The 24653-nt window shown below is 38.3% G+C and overlaps 1 protein-coding gene across 6 annotated transcripts in view; it reads left to right on the top strand.

The window, feature by feature from the left end:
• The window catches only part of ARMH4 (armadillo like helical domain containing 4), a 151181-nt gene that overhangs the window by 20426 nt on the left and 106102 nt on the right, over positions 1-24653 (top strand). For all 6 annotated transcript variants that reach the window (XM_054448103.2, XM_054448105.2, XM_063651647.1 and 3 more), the window contains one exon: positions 355-564. In XM_054448103.2, coding sequence (XP_054304078.1) covers positions 355-564 — 210 coding nt within the window. The remainder of the gene's footprint in view (positions 1-354; positions 565-24653) is intronic.

Below are 24653 nucleotides of genomic sequence, written 5' to 3'. Positions count from 1 at the left end.
TTCCAAAGTAGTCTTTGAAATATAGTTTAAGATATTATTGTTAAATATTTTACCTTTGGCAATACGTAATATAAAATCCTACAACATCCATAATATTGCCAATAGAATAAATGGGAGATTAAAATTTAAAAACAGAGTTCTGATTAGAGATAATACATTTTCCTGGAAGACAATACATTTTCCTGAAAGTCTTTGCTTTGGGGTGTTGGAGTAATACAATATGGGAAAGGAGAGCTGACCCAAGTGCCAAACTTATTGTATTGTATGATGTTGGTTCAATCATTTCTTGCCTAAAAAGTGAAAGCACATGCTTACATTTGCCGTAATGATTATCTTGTCTGTTGTGTTTGGCAGAACAAATGGACACAGTCACAGGGCCAAATGAGGAGTTCACACCAGTTCTGGGATCTCCAGTGACATCCCCTGGAATAATGGTGGAGGAACCCAGCATTTCCCCTGCACTTCCTGCTTCGGAGGCGTCCTCTGAGAGAAGAACTGTTGTTCCATATATTACTCACGTTAATACAGCTGCCTCATATGGCCTGGACCAACTTGAATCTGAAGGTATTCATGCTTTGAAGGGGATCTTTTCAAGGACTGGTTGAGTGAGTCACTGAGCAAATGTTTTCAAGAAAAAATTAAGTAGGAGTATATTCAATCTGCAGTATAGATCAGAGGACAGTAAACTACAGCTGGGCCAAATCTGGCCTGCCACTTGTTTTTGAATAGCTTGTAAGCTAAGAATGGTTTTTACATTTTGAAATGATTGGAAAAAAAAGTCAAAAGAAGAATAATATTTTGTGACATAGAAAAGTTATAAAAATTCAAATTTCAGTGTTCATAAATAAAGCTATATTGGAACACAGCCATACTAATTCATTTTCATATGTATGTGGCTACTTTTGTGCCATAGCAGCGGAATTAAGCAGCTGTGACAGAGACTCAGTGGCCCACAGAGACTGAAACATTTATGATAGGGCCCTTTATAGAGCAAGTTTGCTGACTCTGCTATGGATCTGTGGTTCTCAACTATAGTTGACCATTCGAATTACCTTGGAGAGCTTTTGAAACCTCCCAGTGCCTGAGTCACTCTCCAGTGATTCAGATTAAGATGGTGGGGGGTGGAATCTGGCATCAGCATTTTAAAAGACTGCCTTAGATGATTTCAGTATTCAAGTTGGATTGAGAATACTAGGTTAAGATGGAGATGTTGAGTTTCCCCACCAGATTTTCTTGGTTGCAAGTTTTAATGTGGATTGTGTTTTAACAGCATTGCTCTGGTTGTTAATGCTGGGTTATTCTCCCTTAGGAACATCTCTGGGTTAGTCTGTGCTACTATTTGGAGATAGGCAGTCTCTTTATTTACTAAGACCAAGAAATTCATGCCAAATTGTACTTTCCAAGACATTGGCTTTGAGCATGTAAAAGAAACTTGGGGCACGGCTGCCTATCAACAAATAAGAAGACTAGAAATATGACACATAGTCACTTAATTAATCAGCATTTTGGCAGGTGAATAGTTCCTGGCTGGAGATACAAAATGTCCAGAGATTTATAGTGCAGAATTTCTTAAACTAATCTGGAACACTGGTAAGCTTTTGGGCACTCAATTAGCCATGTGTTTGCTGCAGTAAAAGACGTCGGATGTGCTATTATTTTGTTTTGTCTAAAGCAGGGAAGGAGATGGAGCTAGGTTTGCAGCTAACTCTGGTGCAGACTTTCTGGGTAACACTGGTTGGCTGCTGATAGAGGAACATGACATTTTAGGAGCAGTGTGGAGAATTCCACAGTAGAAGGCTGGTTTAAGAAACAGATCAAAGTGGACTCAAAGGCTAACAGCTCTTGCAATCCACATTAAGATAAATACTGTATGACTTTGAGTTTAGCATCTCATATTAACTGTCTGCTCTCCTTGATGCCATCTGGAAAAAGCAGGTTTCCCTAAATTAACCTGAGTTAGACATGACAGCTTTACCCAGCAGGGCTCATTAAATCAGAGAAAAAAAAATATTTGTGAATAATCCATACTTGTGAAACTGCAGTAACTTTCTAAATTTAGTAGATGATGGCAGTTGTATTGAAATATGTTAGAATTTTCCGACACGCCTAAGGTGTCCTGGGGTTTTAGTTCTTTTCTTCTACACAATTCAATTTTAGCTACTTTTTGATAATATATTTTGTTAGTTTTTGATCTAAATTATCCTTGTCATGGGTCACAAAAATATTTTTGGTCAAAAGATATTATTTTTGCTACATTGTTGGGCTTCAGATTTTGAATTAGCACATTTTTACTCGTAAATACCAAGGAGTACAACTTATGTTTAATTAGTATACGTTAATAATACCACTGTTAGTTTTATGCTGGTGCATCTAGTCCTCTGAAAGCTGAATTGACTACACTGATTTAAACAAATCAACCTACTAGACTCCTGGATGTATTGGAGGCCTCTATTTTCAATGCATGTTTTTCTACCTTGCCCAGGAATGTAAGTGCAGCTTGAAGCTTTGACTGGGTGAAACATTTTAATTCTACCATAAGTTTATGCCTAGAGGCAGGTAATTTTTTTTCTTATCTAGAACGCTGTATTACTTACGTCAGGTTATCAGCCTTTCTTGTTTTAGTCTCTGTGATGAGTTTATATGTTATTTTAACATCTTCCTTTTCACTAGGGGGCAGGAGCATTTCTCTGAGAAATGAGGTACTTTTCTCCATGGGATTTGGAAAGGGACATCCCTTGTTAGATATTAGACACCAAAGAAGAATGAACCTTTATGGAAATTTCTGAATCCACATCTCTGTTTATCCTTTAAGAGATGACTAACAGCCCAGATCAGTCTAAAAATGATGTCTACTTGTACCCTGTCTTCTTCCCTGCTTCTCAGGTCTCTACAACATGATGACTGAGAGGGGGTATGAGTTTTCAAGGGCTGTCATAACTAAGTACCACAAACTGGGTGGCTTAAAACAACAGAAATTTATTCTCACACAGTCTGGAGCCTGCAAGTTGGAAGTCAAGGTATAGGCAGGGCTTGCTCTCTCCAAAGCCTCTAGGGGAGGAACCCCAGGGTTTCCTTGGCTTGAGGCAGCATGACTCCAATCTATTCACATGGCCCTCTGTGTCTCTGTGCTCAAGTTTTCCTCGCTTTTTAAGAATACCAGTCATTGGATTAGGGCCCATCCTAATGACCTCATCTTAATTATGTATGCCAAGACCCTATTTTCAAATATGGTCACATTCACTGGTACTACCGGTCAGGACTTGAACATACCATTTTGAGGGACACAATTCAACATGTAACAGGAGGTCTGCTTCTGAAGAGTTTGCCAGCTGTCTGTGAAGACAGACGTGCTACCTGAGTGATGTGAATTGGTAGAATGGGAGAAGTTTTGGTGTGTTTTCCATTTCTTAGTCACTGAAGAAAGCCTGCCTTGATAAGTGCCTGCCACCTTGTGCATATTTCAGTGTCTTTTTATCTTGTCAGCAAAAATGCAGTTTGATTTTTGAAGGGATAATGGTTTATTTTTCACCTTGCCTGATGCATTTGACTTCTATGTATGACTTTTTTTTAGGGAATAAATATTCTTACAATGATAAATGCATTATACTCATTTCAGGCATACCTCTATGAGAGCTGTATTCAGCAGCTTTGAAATACAAACATAACAAACATGTTCTTTTTATTCAAAATAGGATAATGACAGATTTTATACATATTTTATAACTGTATAAATTAATTTTTGGACATGATCTTTGTATAGGTTGATTTTCTTCTCTTGTTGAATATTAATGTCTTTCCTGCTCCAAAATGCCAACTTAAAATTTCTGATTAGTCTTGAAAACATACTTGGAATTTATTTGGGTTAACTCTTTAAAATATTTTAGTACTAATATTTCTTACCTACTTAAAGAAGTCCCACTTTCTGTATGTTAGAAATCTGTCTGAAGATATCTACTTACTCTAAATAAATCAAACATTTATTTTATTCTTTCTGTATACCCCCATGGAAGATGGAAATTCATCTGTGCTCTAAAGTGACAATAATAATTCTGTAGCATGGAAGGTTGTTGCTTTGGCAATTCCACATTCAGAAAAATCTATTGTGGGTCTATTTGTGTCAGATAGTAGGTTTCTAAGAACATGTGGGAGATAAGAATATAAAAACAGAGATTTCTCAGATCTTGTGATTAAGTCTTTGACGGTCCTCCCTCCCAACCCCCCGCACTTCTTCCCTTAATATTTGGAAGTCAATATCTGGGCCTTCCAGCTAGTGGGAAATGGGGAGCCAGTTGGTGCTTGCCATGGTGCGGACCAGACAGAGACAGGAATACAGTGACAGGAACACTGAATTTGCTTGGCCTCTTCTGGGTTAGCTCTTCTGCAAGAAAAAAGCAATTCCAGTGTCCCTCATCTCGAGAACTTGAATTCTTTTTTTTTTTAATTTTTTTATTTTATTATTATTATACTTTAAGTTTTAGGGTATATGTGCACAATGTGCAGGTTAGTTACATATGTATACATGTGCCATGCTGGTGTGCTGCACCCATTAACTCGTCATTTAGCATTAGGTATATCTCCTAATGCTATCCCTCCCCCCTCCCCCCACCCCACAACAGTCCCCAGAGTGTGATGTTCTCCTTCCTGTGTCCATGTGTTCTCATTGTTCAATTCCCACCTATGAGTGAGAACATGTGGTGGTGTTTGGTTTTTTGTCCTTGCGATAGTTTACTGAGAATGATGATTTCCAATTTCATCCATGTCCCTACAAAGGACATGAACTCATCATTTTTTATGGCTGCATAGTAGAGAACTTGAAGTCTTGATCTGATTGGTCTTATTTAATATCTTTCTGTGGGCATACATGTTGAGTGTTGAGTATAATCCCATGATATTATCTCAACCCTGTATTAGTCTGTTCTCATACTGCTAATAAAGACATACCCGAGACTGGGTAATTTATAAAGAAAAGAGGTTTAATAAAGTGAAAGAGGTTCCACATGGCTGGGGAGGCCTCACAATCATGGCGAAAGGCAAAGGAGTAGCAAAGTTACATCTTATATGACAGCGGGCAAGAGAGCTTGTATAGGGGAACTGCCCTCTATAAAACCATCAGATCTCTTGAGACTTATTCACTATCATGAGAACAGCATGGGAAAGACCCACCCCCATGATTCAGTTAGCTCCCACTGGGTCCCTCCCATGGCACATGGGGATTATGGGAGCTACAATTCAAGATGAAATTTGGGTGGGGACACAGCCAAACCATATTAAATCCCCATTTCCTCATTTGTTTCAAAAGGCCCACTTATTACAGGCCTTATGAAACAAACTCATAGTAATTGACTTGCTGGAGAATTACCTTTAACATAGAGATTTTTAATTCTTGGCCGGGCATGGTAGCTCACACCTGTAATCCCAGCACTTTGGGAGGTTGAGGAGGGGGGATCACGGGGTCAGGAGATCGAGACCATCCCAGCTAACACGGTGAAACCCCACCTCTACTAAAAATACAAAACATTAGCCAGGCATGGTAGCACACACCTATAATCCCAGCCACATGGGAGGCTGAGGCAGGAGAATCACTTGAACCCGGGAGGCATAGGTTGCAGTGAGCCGAGATCACACCACTGCATTCCAGCCTGGGCAACAGAGCAAGACTCCATCTCAAAAAAAAAAAAAAAAAAAAATCCAATGGAGAAACTATGTTTAACTTTATTTAATAACTTAATTTTTTAAAATACAAAACCAAATATATCCTTTAACTATAGTTTTTTTCTTTTCTGACAGTTTTTATTTGCTTTTCTAAGATGGTTTTGTCTGTCTTTATGTTTAGTTTTTAAATGATTGCATTTTTGACTTTTTTTTCCCAGCCAGACACCATACATGGGGCAGAAAGCTGTCATTATTTTGCCACTCATTGTTTAATCTATTTCAGAGATATCCATTTTCCTGCCTTCATGTGTGCACATGTCTGCATGCATGTGTATGTGTGTATTTAATATCATGGTTGTTTTTGTCCTCAGAGAACAATTCCAGTATTTATTTGCAGTGTCTCTTAATTTCATTTGCTGAAGAGATAGTGGTATTATCTCTCTTTCCTTATCTGGGGTTTCTAGTTCTGTCCCCTTCTGGGGTCTTCTTTACTGATAATGGGAATTTCAGGAGAAAGTTATTTTTGAAAAGTGTGCCTTCATTCAGATGACTGAATGATATTCTTGGGAGTCTGGTGGCCTCATACTGAAGCCAACGTCTTTGTCTGTTTCTTTTATCATCAATCAGAAAAAAATTGAGAAATACATTGTTAAAGTAGCATTAGGGAGAAGTTTTTGAGATATTTTTCTTTTTTTTTTTTTGCAGTTGCAAGATTTAATAGAGGGAAGACAGAGCTCCCATACAGAGGGAGGGGACCCAAAGAGGATAGCTGTTGCCAGCTCAAATGCCTGGGTTTATATCCTGATCATTGTCCCTCCCACTGTGCTCTCAGGTGATAGATGATTGGCTATTTCTTTGCCTCCTGTTTTAGCCTAATTAGCGTTTTAGTGAGCTCTCTTTACTATCTGACTGGTCGGGTGTGAGCTAAGTTGCAAGCCCCGTGTTTAAAGGTGGGTGCAGTCACCTTCCCAGCTAGGCTTAGGGATTCTTAATCGGCCTAGGAAATCCAGCTAGTCCTGTCTCTCAGTCCCCTCTCTCAACAGGAAAACCCAAGTGCTGTTGGGGAGAATGGCCGACGACCGCTCTAACTGCTTCCTGCTGAATTGGGGCATAGTAGGGGTTGTGCAGTTGAGATTTCCTCGGGAGGGGTGCCTTTGATGTCATTAACATCAGAGTACAGGCTAGCAGGCCAGTCCAGGGATCTGTGGTAGATTTTAGTCATGGACTGCATCTGGGGCTCCATTTGAAGAACGATTTGTAGTTTTACAGCTTGGATTCTGGAAGAGACAAACTTAACAAAGAGATTAAAGATACAGGCATTGAAATATATGGCCTGCAGTGCAGGGGATTATTTCTTTGGCATACTTCATAGGCCCTGACTATCTGCTTGATAGTTTTGAAAAGGCCTGGTCCAGTAAATAATAATTTGGCCATCTGATGGGTGCTATCAATGCCTAAGTGAAAGGTTTGGTGAAGGTTTTTAAGTAATTTCTATTGGTTAGCTGCAGGCAAAAGTATTTTTCCTTCTTCGGTGGCTAGCCATCTGGAGAGGAGAAAAGTATGTCCTCATGAGGTTCCCTATTCTATTTTTCCTTCTGAGTAGTGGGGCTTGGTTTCCCGGAGGGGATTACCCCATACTAGGGGTCCTTCTATAAGCATTTCTAATGAAGGGTCCTGCCTTGCGGTTCTTTTGGCTTCAATGTCCACTTGGTGGTTTCCTTCTATTTTCCTTTCCTTTCCTTTCTGATGACCCCGGCAGTGTAAGACGGCCACCTCTTTAGGTTTCTGTGCAGCCAATAATAATCTCCTAATGGCTTCCTGATGTTTGATAGGTGTTCCCTTGGAAGTTAGGAATTCCCTTTCTCTCCATATTGCTGCATGGGCATGGAGGACTAGGTAAGCATACTTAGAGTCTGTATATATATTTACCCTTTTTCCTTCTCCTAATTTTAGTGCCCAAGTGAGGGCTATTAGTTATGCCAACTGAGCACTAGTTCCTGGAGTGAGGGCATTACTTTCAAGTATTCCATTATCACTGACCACTGCATACCTCGCTTTTCAAAGTCCTCTTTCTACAAAGGAACTTCTATCAGTATACAAGCTGAGGTTGGGGTCAGTCAAGGGAACCTCTAAAAGGTCCCGTCGAGCAGCATAGGTTTGAGCAACTACTTGTTGACAGTTATATTCTATATTTTCTTTATTGTCTGGAAGAAATGTGGCTGGGTTAAGAGTTGCACAAGTATGCAGTTGCAGCACTGGCCCTTCAAGTAATAGAGCCTGATATTTAAGTAAATGGTTGTCTGACAGCCACAAGTCTCCTTTAGCAGTGAGTATGCCATTCACATCATGAGATGTCCACACAGTAAGATCTCTTCCCTGTATTATTTTAACTGCTTCAGATAGTAAGACTGTTACTGCTACCACTACCCATAAACAGTGAGGCCAACCCTTTGCCACTACATCAATTTCTTTACTCAGGTATGCCATGGGTTGCAAGCTTGTCCCTTGGATCTGTGTAAGGCCTCTTAGAGCTATTCCTGTTTTTTCTGTGACATATAAAGAAAAGTCTTGCCCTGTTGGCAAGCTTAACACTGGGGCTTGGGTTAGGGCCGTCTTTAGGGCCTGGAAAGCCGCTTCTGCTTCAGGTGTCCATCTTACTGAATGGGTATTGGCTTTCTGAGTTTCCTTAATTAGTGTATATAATGGTCTGGCTATTTCGCTGTACCTGGGAATCCATATTCGGCAGAAACCTGTTATGCCAAGGAACCCTCTTAGCTGCTTTAGGGTTTTGGGATGAGGATAAGCCAGTATAGGCTGGATATGTTCCTCACTGAGGGCCTTGGTACCTTTGAATAATTTTAGCCCTAAGTATTTAACCTGCTGTGAGCAGAGCTGAGCCTTTGGTTTGGAAACCTTGTAGCCACAGGTAGCGAGGAAATTTGAGAGCGCTTGGGTGGCTTGATGGCACAAGGTTTCTGAACTGGTGGCTAAAAGTAAATCATCCACGTACCGAAGGACAAGAGCGTCCAGGTATGAGAATTGGCTCAAGTCTTGGGCTAATGCCTGGCCAAATAGATGGGGGCTATCACTGAACCCTTGGGGTAAAACAGTCCAGGTGAGTTAAGACGTTGGGTTTGAAGGATCTTCAAAGGCAAACAAGAATTCAGAGTCAGGATGTACAGGGATGCAGAAAAAGGCATCCTTAAGGTCCAGGACTATAAATCACTCTGCTTCCTCTGGTATTTGGGAAAGCAGAGTATAAGCGTTAGGTACAGCTGGGTCTAGAGGGACAATGGCCTCATTGATAATCCTCAGATCTTGCACTAACTTCCACTGTCTGCTGGGTTTCTGTACTCCTAAAATTGGAGTATTGCAGGGGCTATTGCATGGTTTTACTAGGCCTTGGGCTTTTAGGTCCTTAACAATCTTTTGGAGTCCTTGTTGAGTCTCGGGTCTAAGGGGATACTGCCTTTGGTAGGGAAAGGAGGCGGAATCCTTTGGTTTAACTTGAACAGGATGAGCATTCTTTGCTTGTCCATATTGTCCTTCTGTTGCCCAGACTTCAGGATTAATTCCTTCTTCAAGCAGGGGACAACAAATGGGTATTCCTTCTCCTATGTTCAGTTGTATAATGGCCCCTGCTTTTGCTAGAATGTCTCTCCCTAACAAGGAAGTGGGGCTTTCAGGCATAATTAGAAAAGCATGTGAAAAGAGTAAAGCTCCTCAGTCACAACTTAGTGGCTGGGAGAAGTATCTAGTGACTGGCTGTCCTAGGACCCCTCTGATAGTGACAGATCTGGAGGACAGTTGTCTGGGACAGGAGAGTAAGACTGAGAAGGCTGTGCCAGTGTCCAGGAGACAGTTAACCTCCTGGCCCTCAATGGTGAAGCATACTTGGGGCTCTGTGAGGTTGATGGCATGGGCTGGTGCTTGCCCCAGTCACCCTCAGTCCTGCTGCTGGATCATCTGATTAGTGGCTTCTGACTCAGAGGACCTTCACCCCCTGGGGCAGTGGGCCTTCCAGTGATTCCCTTGACATTAAGGGGCATGGACGAGGGGGCGGCTTACTTCTACTTGGACAATCTTTTTTAAAGTGTCCTTGTAGACCGCACTGGAGGCAAGCCCTATTAGGCATTAGATTTGCCCAGCTTTTCCCTTTTCCAGAGCCTCCAAAGTCTGCTTGCCTGAGGGCCATGACTAAAGTGGTGGCCTTTTTTTTTTTTTTATCCCGTTTGTCCTGTTCCGCTGCTCCTCCTGATCTCTATTATAAAAAACCGAGGTTGCTAAGTTCAATAGGGTTTCTAAGTTTTGCTGTGGGCCTAAGGCGGACTTTTGAAGTTTTTTTCTAATGTCTGTAGCTGACTGGGTGATAAACTTATCCTTTAAGATTAGTTGGCCTTCAGTAGAGTCAGGTGACGGGGAGGTATGCTTTCTCAATGCCTCCCTTAGTCTCTCTAGAAAGGCAGTAGGATTTTCTTCCTTTCCCTGTGTTATAGTGGACATCATTGAATAATTCATAGGCTTCTTCCTAGTTTTCCTTAGTCCTTCTATCATGCAAATTAGCAAAATCCCATCAGAAGGCCATATTTATAAAACCAAGTTTGAGTGATTTTTCCTTTGGTTGCTGCTGTGTGGTATATGATGTTAAAGATCAAGAAGAGTGTGATAGGCTTGAACTGTCTCCTGCTATTTGTGATTCTGTAGTGTGAGATTATGAATGTTCACTCTGTGTTAAGAATGGGCACGAGTATTGGCTTTTGTTCTTGTAAATGCTTTGGATTCTGATTTAACTTTGCCTCAATGACAGAGCCACTTAACTGATACACAGTGGAGATGACATGGAAAAGAGTATTCCATGGAATATGCTCTTCATTTGATTTTAATGGTGAACTCAATGCTAGGTCTTTCTCCCCCAGATGCCTGTTCTGTTGAATGGGAATTAAATAAAAAATAATTTTATAACTATTAACATGAACACATGAAACATCTAATACTTTTTGCCAAATATGTTAGGGAAGGATGAGATTTCCTTTTCTTGTTTTCATTTTTGTGTCACTTTAAGTGTCTTATATGACAGATTGTGAAACACAGAATTGCTGGGGATTTCAGTTATCAGTTGCCTCTTATGGTAAGTCATTTTGTTGTCTTTTCCTGAAATCATCGTGCTTTCTTTGGCATTTATGACAGAGCTCTATTCCTAAGTACCTGCATGCTCTGTGGGTTAGTACATCCATTACTTAGCACTCAGAATGGTCATCACGTTTGCTAATAATGCTCATATAGCCTGTGGTATTTCAAAAATATTTGAAATCAATATTCTGAGGTATTGCCATAAAGCTGTGTTCACAAATTCTGCTGTTGAAGAAAGATAACTGACATTTACTGTCATTTTTCTGGTATGCTTTCCTGCCACAGGGAATTCATTTATTGGTATAATTGCAATTAAGTAACCTTGTAGAGTTGGTTCCCCTCATCTATTTTTTTTTGTGTGTGTGCCTTTTTTTGCCAGTCCAGCCCTGCTTAGTAAGCTTATCTTAGACACTCATAAAATTATACAGAATGGCTCATGATGATGAAAGGATTTAGCTTTGTACATATTCAGTGGTTTTATTTATTCTTTCAGTTATGTGTGCATTTAACAAGTATTTATTTGGCTGTTCAGATGATACCAAGAATAATTGGGGGTGGATCTTGCTCTTAAGGGAGCACAAGTGCTAGTAGAAGAGGTAAGATAGATATCTACAGAACAGAAATGCAACATAGAAGTAAGGACTAAACTCTGATGTTTTAATCTTGACCAAATTCCTATTTAAGGGGTCTGGAGAGTCATGCCCTACAAATCATAAATTTTCATCAGATGGGTTTTATTTAACCCTATATATTGTGACTTACTTTCCAACTTGACTCTGGCATAACATTATGAGACAAGGAAGAAAATATAAATATTTTACCCCAAAACATGTTTCTTTGCCATATGTTGAAATGGCCCTGCAAAGCATCCTTTGTGGAGAAAAATGTGCTTCTGTAAAGAATCTCCGTTAACGAAGCTAGATCTTTTTCTTCCTGACCTTCCCAATCCTAAAGAGATTAACTAAAATCTGAATAGGAAACATTTGTCACCTATTGTTTCTAAGGGCAGCCACTATAAGACTTCAAAAGAACTTTTGTCTCCACAATCTTTATCTTAACCTGAACATTCCCTTTCTGTCAATCCCAGGTCTTCCCCACCACCTTGGGCACATGTTCTCATAACCTCCTGAGGGTTGTGTCACGGGCCATGGTTATTCATATTTGGCTCAGAATATATCTCTTCAAATATTTTACAGAGTTTGACTCTGTTCATCGACAGAAGGCAGAAAGGATCACAAAAAAAGGACTCTAAGTAAGAGTCAGGAGAGAAAAAGGACTCTAAGAGTCAGGAGAGACTTTAGTTCCATCTTAGAAAAACACTGGATTGGTGTATACCCCTGTGTGTCTTTGTGTGTGTGTGTGTGTGTGTGGCATGGGGGAGTGTTTGTGTTATAGATTTGTGTATATATGTACAGTAATGTGCTGTATAATGAAGTTTTGGTCAACAACACACCTCATATATGACAGTGGTCCCATATGATTATAATATTGTACTTTTACTGTACCTTTTCTATGTTTAGATACACAAATACTTACCATTGTGTTACAGTTGCCTACAGTATTCAGTACAGTAACAGGCTGTACAGGTTTGAAGCCTAGGAGCAATAGGCTATACCTTATAGCCTATGTGTGTAGTAGGCTACACCTTCTATATTTGTGTATGTACACTCTGTGATGTTTGCATGATGACGAAATCGCCTAATGACACATTTCTCAGAATGTATCCCCATTGTTAAGTGATGTACAACTGTATATTTATAATTTTATTGATAATTGTAGAAAAATGAGTGGGAACAAACCTAACAATATGGAAAAAATTCTAAAGAGTGGTGAATAGAAACCATATGCATCACACTAGCAATAAATTATTTTATAGCCATGCAATCAACCAAGTCATAGCTCACTGGTTAGATGAATTATTTCTTAAGAATAGCTTTTAACAACTGGAGCAGCGCTTTTCCATGAAGAACAGGCAATCAGGTGCTCAGCCTCAGGCTAATAAATATCTAGTTTACAGTAAACTAGAAATTTCTATAGAAAGAGATACATGTCTCTTTTGAGGGTGATGTTCAGACTCCTGGCAAAAGGATTTGTTCTGACTGTTTAATCTGGGCACAGACTCCAGGATTGAGAATCCCTGTGGGCAGTGGTCCAAGCAGGGCTTTCTGCGTGTAGTGGCTTTTGTGCAGATGCTGAGGTAAACACGTAGCTTGGAACTATATGTGAGTGGTAGAAATTTCAAAGATATTTTAGATGCTTGCAGAAAATTAAGGCATTTTCAAAGGCATGATTTTTCAATATGAGGATAGACATATGTAAGTATTCTTTGATTGGTGCAAACATGAGAATTTTATTGCATTGGAGGACAAACGATTACAAACCTTAAAAATGTATAGAATAATGTGTGGATAGTATCAACTACACTTTATCAAGCTGTATTCATAACCATGGAGTTGTTTTGCCATCGGACTACCTCTTAACATTTAAATGAATGTATGTCCCTGAGGGAAAAGATTAGAAGAAAAATGTAATACACCAATTTAAATGACCTTACAAGATTTAAAAACTATCACACTTGGAAGCATTACATTGGTCCTGAAAGATTTACATTGATTTTGCCCTCATTTACCAGGGCCTTTTCTTCTCCAGCCATTCTGCCTCCTTCTACATTGCTTATCTCTAGACACAATAGTCTACAGAAATTTCTTCTTCTGTTAAAACAGCATAAAGAATCTGCAACGTTTTAGCAGGAGAAGGAGATTCTCCAGGTGGGCAGGAGCCTGGTGCTGCTCCCTCTGGATTTTTTCAAGGTGTCTGCTTCACATGCTCTCTGAGGAATCCTGTTTCCTATTAAAACTCTGGCTCAGGAAGAGATGTACATCCTTTCACTTGTTTCAACTGAAATTAGTAGAAATTTTTAAAAGACCTGGCTCAAACCTAAGGGAACACAAAGCAAATAAACTGAGAAGTGAAAGAAACAGAAAATGAATTAGGTTCGTCTGGTACAAATTTCTCTCTGATCTTCACTAATGAGTTTCTAGGGATTATGGGCCCTGACCCATTCCGTACTCTGTCTGTTTTATATTCTGTTCCCAAAGCACTGGAACAAATATTTCAGGCACTTTGCCAGGCTTTCTGGCATCTCAGTGCTTGGCTTTTTTTTTTCCCCCTATGTAAAGGGTAAACTTCTGATTTTCTACTCCCCACCCCCGCCCCCACATAGAAGAGTCAAGACCAAGATATAAATTTCTCCTAGGGCTCACCACCAAGTAATAGTGAGCCCCTACCCCCTGCATATGTACTGTCTGTCCTGTTTACAGGTTGAAGGACACACGTTTAATTCCTAGGCAAGTGACAGTCTGACAATTGTTATGATTAATACTATGTACATGCCACCCTTCAGAGAAAATTCCATCCCAGTTAAAGGTATGATTCATTTCCAGGCAGTATAGCACTGTTCTCACCACACAAGAAATACACCCATATGATAAAAAGATCATTCTGTCACTTTCTGTAGCAAATAATACTCAGAGCTCCTCTGCTCCATAAACAGGGAGCTATGAAGTTGAGGCCACGAAAGAAACAGAAACAATTCAGCTCAAACTTATTCTCCTCTATGAAGCCTCCTGGACCACTCAGCCCACACTGATGAGTAGAATAAGTGAGTGGAAAACGGCTCTCTCCCAGCACTTTGGGAGGCCGAGGCAGGAGGATCGCTTGAGGCCAGGAGTTTGAGTCTCACAACATAGTGAGACTTCACCTGTATAAATTATTTTTTTTAATTAGCTGGGTGTGGTGGCATGTACCTGTAGTCTCAGCTGTTCAGGAGGCTGAGGCAGGAGGATTGCTTGAGCCCAGGAGTTCGAGGCTGAAGTGATCTGTGATCATGCCACTGCACTCCAGCTTGGATGACAGGGTGAGACCTAGTCTCTTTAAAAAAAAAAAAGTTATACTCATTTGAAACATATACGTGACATAACTTAATGAAAATTGGAGTTCTATAAAGGCATTTAAATATTTATTTTGAAGAGGAAGATAGGGTGTTGTTGAGTTTATTTCCATTCAATCAACATATACCGAGTGCTTATTCTGTGTGAGGCACAATGCTTGATCCTGGGAAGTGGGGCACAAAGATGGATTAAGGTAAAATATCTGCTTTCAAGGAGCTAAATGCATGCAAGTATGATAAAACAAATGCATATTTCCACAAATTATTATGTAAGCCTCATTTTAGATAGGTTGAGACATGCTTTACATTTTGAAGGGGAAATCTACTTTCATACATATTTTTGCATAGTCAATAATCAACCTAACCAACCTATAATTTATCTTTTGAGTGTATGTGGATTTTTATACACAAGTTTTGTGTATGTTTGCTTAAAGCAAGTAGTCCTTTAAGATGACTGATTAGCTGAAGAAAAAGATATTATTCCAGATGGCTTGGAATTTACAGATATAATATTAATATAGCTTTGTGTTTCTCTTTATAGCATACTTGAGAAATAGGATTGCTGTAGTCTCGTTTTCTAGAGGGAAATATATGAAGCTGTCATCTGAATCATAAGTGAGTTATTTAAGGAGCAGATGTTAAGCCAGGCACAGTAGCTCATGTCTGTAATCCCAGCTACTTGAGAAGCGGAGGCAGGAGGGTCTCTTGAGCCCAGGAGTTCAAGACTGCAGTGAGCTGTGGTTGTGCTACTGTACTCCAGCCTGGGTGACAGAGCGAAACCCTGTCTCTAAAATAAAGGAGTAAGTATTGAACTCTAGAACTTGTAATTATTGCTACAGGGCTCTACCAGTATAACTTTGGGGCAGGATTTATAGAAGATAATGGATAACATGCCAATTATATGGGCTCATGGCCGAAAAGGAGTTGTTGTGAGCAGTAAATGCGAAGGTACTTATGTAAACCGGTATCTTCAGCTTGTTAACCAGATATAGGCAATGCCATTATCAAGAGCAGAATCCTCAAATTTAGAGAAAGTAATATTAAATGAAATAAAATTATTCATTTGTTTATTTGTTTATTGTTGAGACAAGGTCTCACTCTGTTGTTTAGGCTAAAGTACAGTGGCGCAATCATAGCTCACTGCAGCCTTGGCCTCCCAGGCTCAGACAATCCTCCCACTTCAGCCTCCTGAGTATCTGGGACTAGAGATGTGCAGCACCCCACCCAGCCAATTTTTGTATTTTTTTGTAGAGTCGGGGTTTCACCATGTTGCCCAGGCTCGTCTCAAACTCCTGGGCTTAAGAAGTCTGCCTGCCTCGGCCTCCCAAAGTGTTGGAATTACAAGTGTGAACTCCTGCACCCAGCCAAGAAAATATTTAAACAGCTGCCTGAAATGGAAATTGAATCCAAAACATTTTGCCACTGGTGTTTGAAGTGGACTATCTTGTCTCAAGCCTTTTTATTTTCTCATGAATGTACCTTTTAAATATTGTTAAGGCTACAATGGAGGAAATTTTAAATTATTATATTTACTATTATACAGTGAATGGAAAATTTGAAATTTAGTAAAAAGTTTTCAAAAAATTTGTATAGATTAATAATGGAGTTTAAAAAGTAATGGTGATGAGGCATTTAACAAGGAGAGAACTGAATAAATTAACAGACATGTTTAAGGTAATGTCTATTTTTTTCTTTCAACTTTTAGGTTTGGGGGTACATGTACAGGTTTGTTACATGGGAAAATTATGTGTCACTGGGGTTTGGTATACGAATGATCCCATCACTCAGGTAGTGAGCCTAGTACTCGACAGTTTGTTTTTCACTCCTCTTCCTCCTTCCACCCTCCACCCTCAAGTAGGCCCCAGTGTCTGTTGTTCCATTCTTTGAGTTCATATTTACTCAATGTTTAGCTCCCACTTACAAGTGAGAACATGTGATACTTGGTTTTCTGTTCCTGTGTTAATTCACTTAGTTTGATGGCCTCTAGGTACATCCATATTGTGGCATAGGAAATGATTTTTATGGCTGCATAGTATTCCATGGTGTATATGTATCACGTTTTCGTTAGTCTGCCATTGTTGGGCATCTTGGTTGATTACCTGCCTTTGCTATTTTGAATGGTGCTGCTATGAACATATGAGTGCATGTTTTTTTGGTAGAATTATTTGTTTTCTTTTAGGTGTATACCCAGAAATGGGATTGCTGAATCAAATGGTAGTTCTGTTTTAAGTTCTTTGAGAAATCTCCAAACTGCTTTCCACAGGGGCTGAATTAATTTGCATTCCCATCCACAGTGTACAAGCATTCCCTTTTTTCCATAACCTCACCAGCATCTGTTATGTTTTGACTTCTAATAATAACCATTCTGACTGGTGTGAGATGACATCTCATTATGGTTTTGATTTGCATTTCTCTAATGATTAGTGATGTTGAGCATTTTTTCATAAGTCTTTTGAGAAGTATTTCTTCATGTCCTTTGCCCATTTTTAATGGAGTTGTTTGTTTTTTGCCTGTTGAATTGTTTAAATTTCTCATAGATTCTGGATATTAAACATTTGTTGAATGGATAGTTTGTGAATATTTTCTCCCATTCTGTTGGTTGTCTGTTTACCCCCTTGATAGTTTCTTTTGCTGTGCAAAAGCTCTTAAGTTTAATTAGGTCCCACTCATTAATTTTTATTTTTGTTGCAAATGCTTTTGGGGACTTAGTCATAAATTCTTTGCCAAGGCCAATGTCCAGAATGGTATTTTCTAGATTTTTTTCTAGGATTTTTATAGTTTTATGTCTTACATTTAAGTCTTTAGTCCATCTTGAGTTAATTTTTGTATATAGTGAAAGTTAGGGGACCGGTTTCAATCTTCTGCATTTGGCTAGCCAGCTATCCCAGCATCATTTATTGAATAGTGAGTCCTTTCTCCATTGCTTGTTATTGTTGACTTTATTGAAGATCAGATGGTTGTAGGTGTGCAGCTTTATTTCTTGGTTCTCTATTAGAAGGTAATATTTAATAATAACATTTCAGATTTGATCTAATTTTAAAATATACCCAGATTACAGATTCTCTTATGAGTATTTGAAGTTGGAGAATTTAAAAATGGAGTTTGAAAAACAAATAAAAACTCTCACTCAGCTCGTTGGACCTATTTACAGTAGATAAAATAGATGATTTTGAATGTGGATGCCTTTGAAAAGTACTTTATTTGGATTTCAGATTCTGACAGAAAACTAATGGGTCTTGACATAGCAAAATGACTAGATCTTGGGTAAAACATATGCTTTAATAAATTAATGGGATTACAAGTAGTCAGAAAAATCTTCAAGGATTGTGCTTTCTGGCTTGGTGTATTCCAAAGGTGGGCTGAAACCCAAGGAATTAACTGCAAGGAAGAGGTAACGGTGCTCTAGGACAAATAGTGATATCATTGTTGTACTAGGTGTCTACACTTGAGCCACTAGTAAGATGAGGAACCTGGACGAAAATTTCCACATTAAGCTTGTGTAAGGGGAATAAAATAAAGTAGTTCCAGGTTTGTATCACACCCTGACTTCCCACAGAAGCAAATGTAAATTCTCTCTGGAAAAAATCATGTCCAATAGAGTCTCATAGGTTTCCTACAGATTAGAACCAAGCAAATGTGAGGAATAAAATAAATGTGTTGTAATAAAATATCAACAAATTAACAAGGAAATGAACCACCATGACAAAGCCAAGTAAGATTGGCTTACTCTTTACTCAGGACCTTTGTTACTAAAACTATCCAGATGTAGATATAAAATAACCATTTATAAAAGCTTTAAGGAAATAAAAAAGTCACAAAATGAGGAGGTAATAAAACACTGTCAAAAATGACCTAGCAGATTTTAAAAAATAACCAAATAGAACATTTAGAAATATAAATATAATTTTTGGGGAAAAAAAGCCTCAATGACAGGTTAAATATTCCAAAAGAGAAAATTAATGAACTGGAAGATCAATTTGAAGACATTGTAAAGAGTGTAGCACAAAGAGACAAGTGAGAGAACATGAAAGAAAAGCTAAGCTTTATGGAGGGTAGAGTGAAAACTTCTCACTTATCTAATCAGATATCCAGCAGGAGAAAATAGAGAGAATGGAAGAGATATGGAGATAACAGGGGGATAGGATTCATAGTGGTAATGGCTGAAAATTTTTCCGAAACTGTGATAAAATGTGAATCCATGGACATAGGAAACACGTGTATCACACAAGATAAATAAACCGTCAAAAATGCAAACACAAGCACACCAAAAGATGTACAGGAGTGTTAACAGCAACACTGATTATTTGAAAAAGCAAAAATCTTGAAATAACCTAAATTCTAATCATCACCAGTAGAATAGACAAATAAGTTATGCTATGTTAATACAATGGAAGACTACGTGGTGCTAAATATGAACGGATGATTGCCACATGCAGCAATATAGGAGTTGATCTTGCAGTGAAAGAAGCTAGACACTAAGAAATGCATACTCTATAATTCCATTTATAGAAATTTCAAAAACCAGCAAACCTAATCCATGGTGTTAGAAGTCAGAATAGTGCTTACCTTTGGGGTAATGATGGTGGTGTGAAGGGGGCTTCTGGTACAATAGAATGTTGCTTTTTTAAAAAAGAATCTGGGTTGTGAATATGCTGGTTCATGATGTAATAGCTTATTAAGTTGTACACTTATGGTTTGTCAACTTTTTGTTTGTTCTACATCAATAAAAAAAGTTAAAAATAAAAATTCTCAACAAGATATATTGTAATGAAATGAAAGAACAATGAAGACAAAGAAATCTGAAGATCCAGATTTAAAGGAAAAAAGCCAGAGGAAAAAGGTTACCTACAAAGGAACAAAATTTAGACTGAGAGCAGACTTAGCAGCAATGGTGGAAATGGAAACCAAAAGACAGGAGAATCTCTTTAACGAATTAAGAGAAATTAACGAATAATCTAGAAATATGTGCCTCTATTTTTAAAGAACAAAGGCAAAAATACTGGCAACAGATTTTAGAAAAGGAACTTATGAAGGCATTGCATTTAGGGAAGAAGAAAGATAATTCTAGAAGGAGGGACTGAGATGCAAGAAGAAATAGTGAACAAATAAATTGGTAAATATGTACATAAATCATAAGCACTCTGTATAAAATATAATTTCTAATTTATGGAGTAAGAAGAGAGGACAGAGCTAAAATAGTGGACAATAAAATAAATTGGGAAGATATAGTCACGATTAAAGGACTCTAAAGCCCTTCTTATTGAGTGGTAATATAGTGATTAAGTTCAGTCTTTGGTTAGTTAAATATGTGTGGTAAAATTTAAGAGTAACAGCTGAAAAAATGCAGTAGGCAGTAGAATGTATAATTTCTAAACCAGTAGTGGGGGAAAATAGAATAAGAAAAAAAAGCCAAAAAAAGAAAAATTAAGCACAGAAAAAGTGGAAAAAATAAAGTAACAAACACAAATATATCAATAATGACAATAAATACAAGTGGGCTAATTATGATGTTAGCCAGAGGTTTCTTGTTGACACCCTTTATCAGTGTTATGGACTGAATTGTGTCCGTAGAAAATTTATGTGTTGAAGACTTAATCACCAATGTGATTGTATTTGGAGATAGGGTCTGTAAGGGGGTAGTTAAGTTATATGAGGTCATAAGAGTGGGGCCAAATCCAATAGGACTTGTGTCCTTATGAAAAGAGAAAGAGGGCTGGGAGGGGTAGCTCATGCCTTTAATCCCAGAACTTTAAGGGGTGTGAAGGCAGAAGGATTGCTTGATACCAGGAGTTTGAGACCAGCCTGGTCACCATACAGACCCTAATCCCTACAAAAAACGAAATAAATTAGCTGGAGATAGTGGCATGCACCTGTAGTCCTAGCTACTCGGGAGGCTGAGGTAGGAGGATTGCTTGAGCCCAGGAGTTCAAGACTGCAGTGAACTGATTGTGTGATTGTGTGACTGCACTTCAGTCTAGGTGACAGAGTGAGACCATCTCTAATGAAAAAAAAAAAACAACAAAAAGAAGGAAGAAGAACAAGAGACACTAGAGTCTCTGCAGGAGAGGAAATGTCATGTAAGGACACAGCAAGAAGGTGGCCATCTGTAAACCAGGAAGAGAGGCCTTACCAGAAACCCACCTGGCTGGTGCCTTGATCTTGGACTTCTAACCTCCAGAACTGTGAGAAAATAAATTTCTGTTGTTTAAGCCACCTAGTTTCTGGCATTTTGTTATGACAGCCCAAACTTAGAATCAAGTTGTCCCTTCTTAGTTTGCTGAAAGCTTAGATTTTGTTTTTGTCTTTTTGGACATTGTGTGCATGTTGGATTTTTATCAAATGCTTTTTCTGCATTGATATTTCTGTACCTTTTAAGATGATGGTATGGTTTTCTTTTTTAGGGAGTTACTATATTGAATTATACTCATTGGTTTTTGAATACTATAAATACAGCTTTATATTATTATATATTATCCTTCTTATGTATTGTATTCAATTTGTTAAAATCTTCAAACAAAATAAAATTTGAGACAAAAGCATTCCTTGACATATATAAAATACTGTCCCCAACTGTTAGCAAATATGTTATCTTCAATCACACATGAAATATTTATAAAAATTGGCCATAAACCAGTCCATTAAAAAAATCCTGGCTGGGCACAGTGGCTCACACCTGTGATCCCAGCACTTTGGGAGGCTGAGGCAGGTGGATCATCTGAGGTCAGGAGCTCAAGAGCAACCTGGCCAATATGGTAAAACCCAGTCTCTCCTAAAAATTAGCCGGGCATGGTGGTGTGCACCTGTAATAAAAAATAATTAGCTGGGCGTGGTGTGTGTGCACCTGTAATTCCAACTACTTGGGAGGCTGAGGCAGGAGAATCACTTGAACCTGGGAGGTGGAGGTTGCAGTGAGCCGAGATGGCGCCATTGCACTCCAGCCTGGGTGACAAAGTGGACTCCATCTCAAAAATAAATAAAAAATAAATTTAAAAAATCTCAACAGATTTTAAAGAATTGATATCATGCAGGCTATATTCTCTGATGGTTGTGCAATTAGGTTAGACATTAATAATGAAAAAGACAAATTGCCCCATACTTTTGAAAATGGAAAAAAAAACCACTTCTAAATAACTGGTGGATCAAAGAAGAAATTATAGTCGAAAATCAAAATATTTGGAAGTGACTCAGAGAAAATATATCAGACTTGTGGGGCGAAGATGAAGGATTATATAATGGGAAATTTTTAACCTTTAGAAAGCTCCCTCAGTGAGTTTGTTCACTTTAAAAAATAAAAAAGTTTCTGTTATTGTATAACATGGTGACTATAGTTAATAACAACATATTGTATTCTTGGTAAATGCTGAGAGTGGATGTTAAGCGTTCTCACCCCAGAAAATAACTTTGTGAGGTAATGCATATGTTAGTTAGATTTAGTCACTCCACAATACATATATACTTCACAACATCATGGTGGACATGATAAATACATACAATTATCAACTTAAAAAATAAAACCCAAAAGCTTAGAAAAGAGGAAAGGATGAAAATTAATGAAAACTTCCACCTTAAGCTATTGATACGGTTTGACTCTGTGTCCCCACCCAAATCTCATCTTGAATTATAATCCCCCATGTGTTGAGGTGGGGACTTAGTGGGAAGCGAATGGATCATGAGGGTGATTTTCTTGGGCTGTTCTTGTGGTAGTGAGTTCTCATGAGATCTGATGGTTCTGTAAGTGTTTGACAGTTCCTTCTTCACACTCACTCATGCTCTCTCTGACTCCTGCCACCTTGTGAAGAACGTGCCTGCTTCCCCTTCCACCACCACTGTAAGTTACCTGAGGCCTCTCCAGCCATGCAGTACTGTGAGTCGATTAAATCTCATTTGTTTATGCATTACCCAGTCTCAGGCAGTATCTTTATAGCAGTGTGAGAATGGACTAATACAGCTATAAAAACAAAATAGAAGAAACCCAAAGAAAATAGAATGAAGTAATAACAGTAAGATTTCATTATTTTATTTTTACATTGCATTAATTCAGAACAGCTTAGTAAACTTTTGATAAAATTTATATGGAAGAGCAATAGGCCAAGAAATAGCCAGTGTACTCCTAAAGAAGAAAAAGAAATTGAAGGAAGGTGTCTGTAAATACCCTAACAGATATTAAGACTTATAAAGCTCTTACTATATAATTATATATTTGGACAATGAGGACAGGGACAGGAATAGTCAAAGTGGCCAGTGAAGCAGAATAGGCATGGAAACACACTTCTATAGAGGGTCCTTGACATGTGATGAAAATTGCACTGCAGAGTGATGGGGAAAGCATTTAAAATAAACAAAAAGTTCTGGGACAATTCGTTGTCCATATAGAAAAAACTGTATTGAAGCCACATCCTACACAAAAATCAGTTCTATGTGGTTTAAAAACAGATGTAATAGGCAAAACTTAAACTGACTAAAATTGTAGAATATTTTTCTGACGTCACAATAAAGTTTTTTTAGATATGACACAAAAAATTGCTAACCATAAAAATCCTGATAAATTCAGTGATATTAAAACTAAAACCTTTCATAAAAGGATGCTAGAAAGAAAGTGAAAATACAGCTTCTAAAATTAGCAAAGATATTTGTAATCCATATAACTGATAAAGGATTGATGTCCAGGATAGAAAGAACTCTAAAAGAATCAGCAGAAAAATGACAGACAGCCCAGTAGAAAGATGAGTGAAAGACATGAGTAGGCATCTCACACAGATACTGAATGGATACACAATCTCATTAGTCATTAAGAAAGTGCAAATGACATCTGGAGTGACATTTTATACACATTGGATTGAAAAGAAACTAAATGTTTGACAATGCCAAAGGTTGATGAGGATGTGGAGCTAGGGACATTTATCTAGACATTAGGATGTTGAACACTTGTATTCCTTTTAAGCTAGCAATTCCACTTTTAGGAATGTACCCTAGAGAAACCCTTGAACAAATATACTAGAGATCATATATGAGTGTTCAAGCAGCACTATTCATAACAGCAAAAAAAAATTAGCAACAACCAAATACCCGAAATGTTCCTTGACATGGGGATAAACAAATTGTGACATATAGGCATAATGAACAGTGTATATCAGTGAAAATTAATGAACTAGTGTTTTGTACAACAAGATGTGCAAAACTTAAAACCATAATTTTGAATGGAAAGAAAGTCCCCAAATATAGCAGTCAGTAACTTTGTATGGCTTTAAGGGGAAGAAGGATGTTAAGAGGAATATGCAGATAGGTGTAACAGTATTAATAACTTACTAGTCCTTAAATTGAATAGTGAGTTCTCTGGGGTTCATTTCACTATGAAGCTTAATAAGATAAATATGGTATATGTATATAGTCTAATATATATCTCATATTACATGATAAAAATGTAAAAGCACTTGGCAGAAATATTTCCATTTTAGAAATGTAATGAAATTCGATGTATTCTAAGTCAGCTTAACTTTGTGAGTTGCTGGATTTTGTGGTAGTTATTTCAGAAAATTCTGGTATCCCTTAGAACCTTATGATCCTGGAGGGCCATCTGCTGGAGAGTCGCTGCACATCCTCAAGACAAGTTTAATATTTTCTTTCTGGCTTTTAAGTTTTGCACCCAATTTGATGCCCAAGTTAAAAAAAAAAATCTGGAAATAGAAGCAGTGTCATTTCTAGGGCTTCAGTCACTTTATAGGTGGAAACAATGGCTTTTGATTGTTATTGGCATAAGAGTTCCCAGGAAAACGTATGCCTACAAATGTTTCTTCTTTGAGAAAGATGCCACTGGGATGTGTCGGAACCATTCCCTTCATAGGAGAAGTGGGAGAAAGGCTAATATGTGCTCAGTCCATGCCTGGTGAAGCTACCCTGTTTCTTTTCATGGCATCCTTCTTCT

This window comes from Pongo pygmaeus, chromosome 15, assembly GCF_028885625.2.
Source record: "Pongo pygmaeus isolate AG05252 chromosome 15, NHGRI_mPonPyg2-v2.0_pri, whole genome shotgun sequence".
Taxonomy (NCBI): Eukaryota; Metazoa; Chordata; class Mammalia; order Primates; family Hominidae; genus Pongo; species Pongo pygmaeus.
This window is presented reverse-complemented; position numbering and strand designations above follow the sequence as displayed.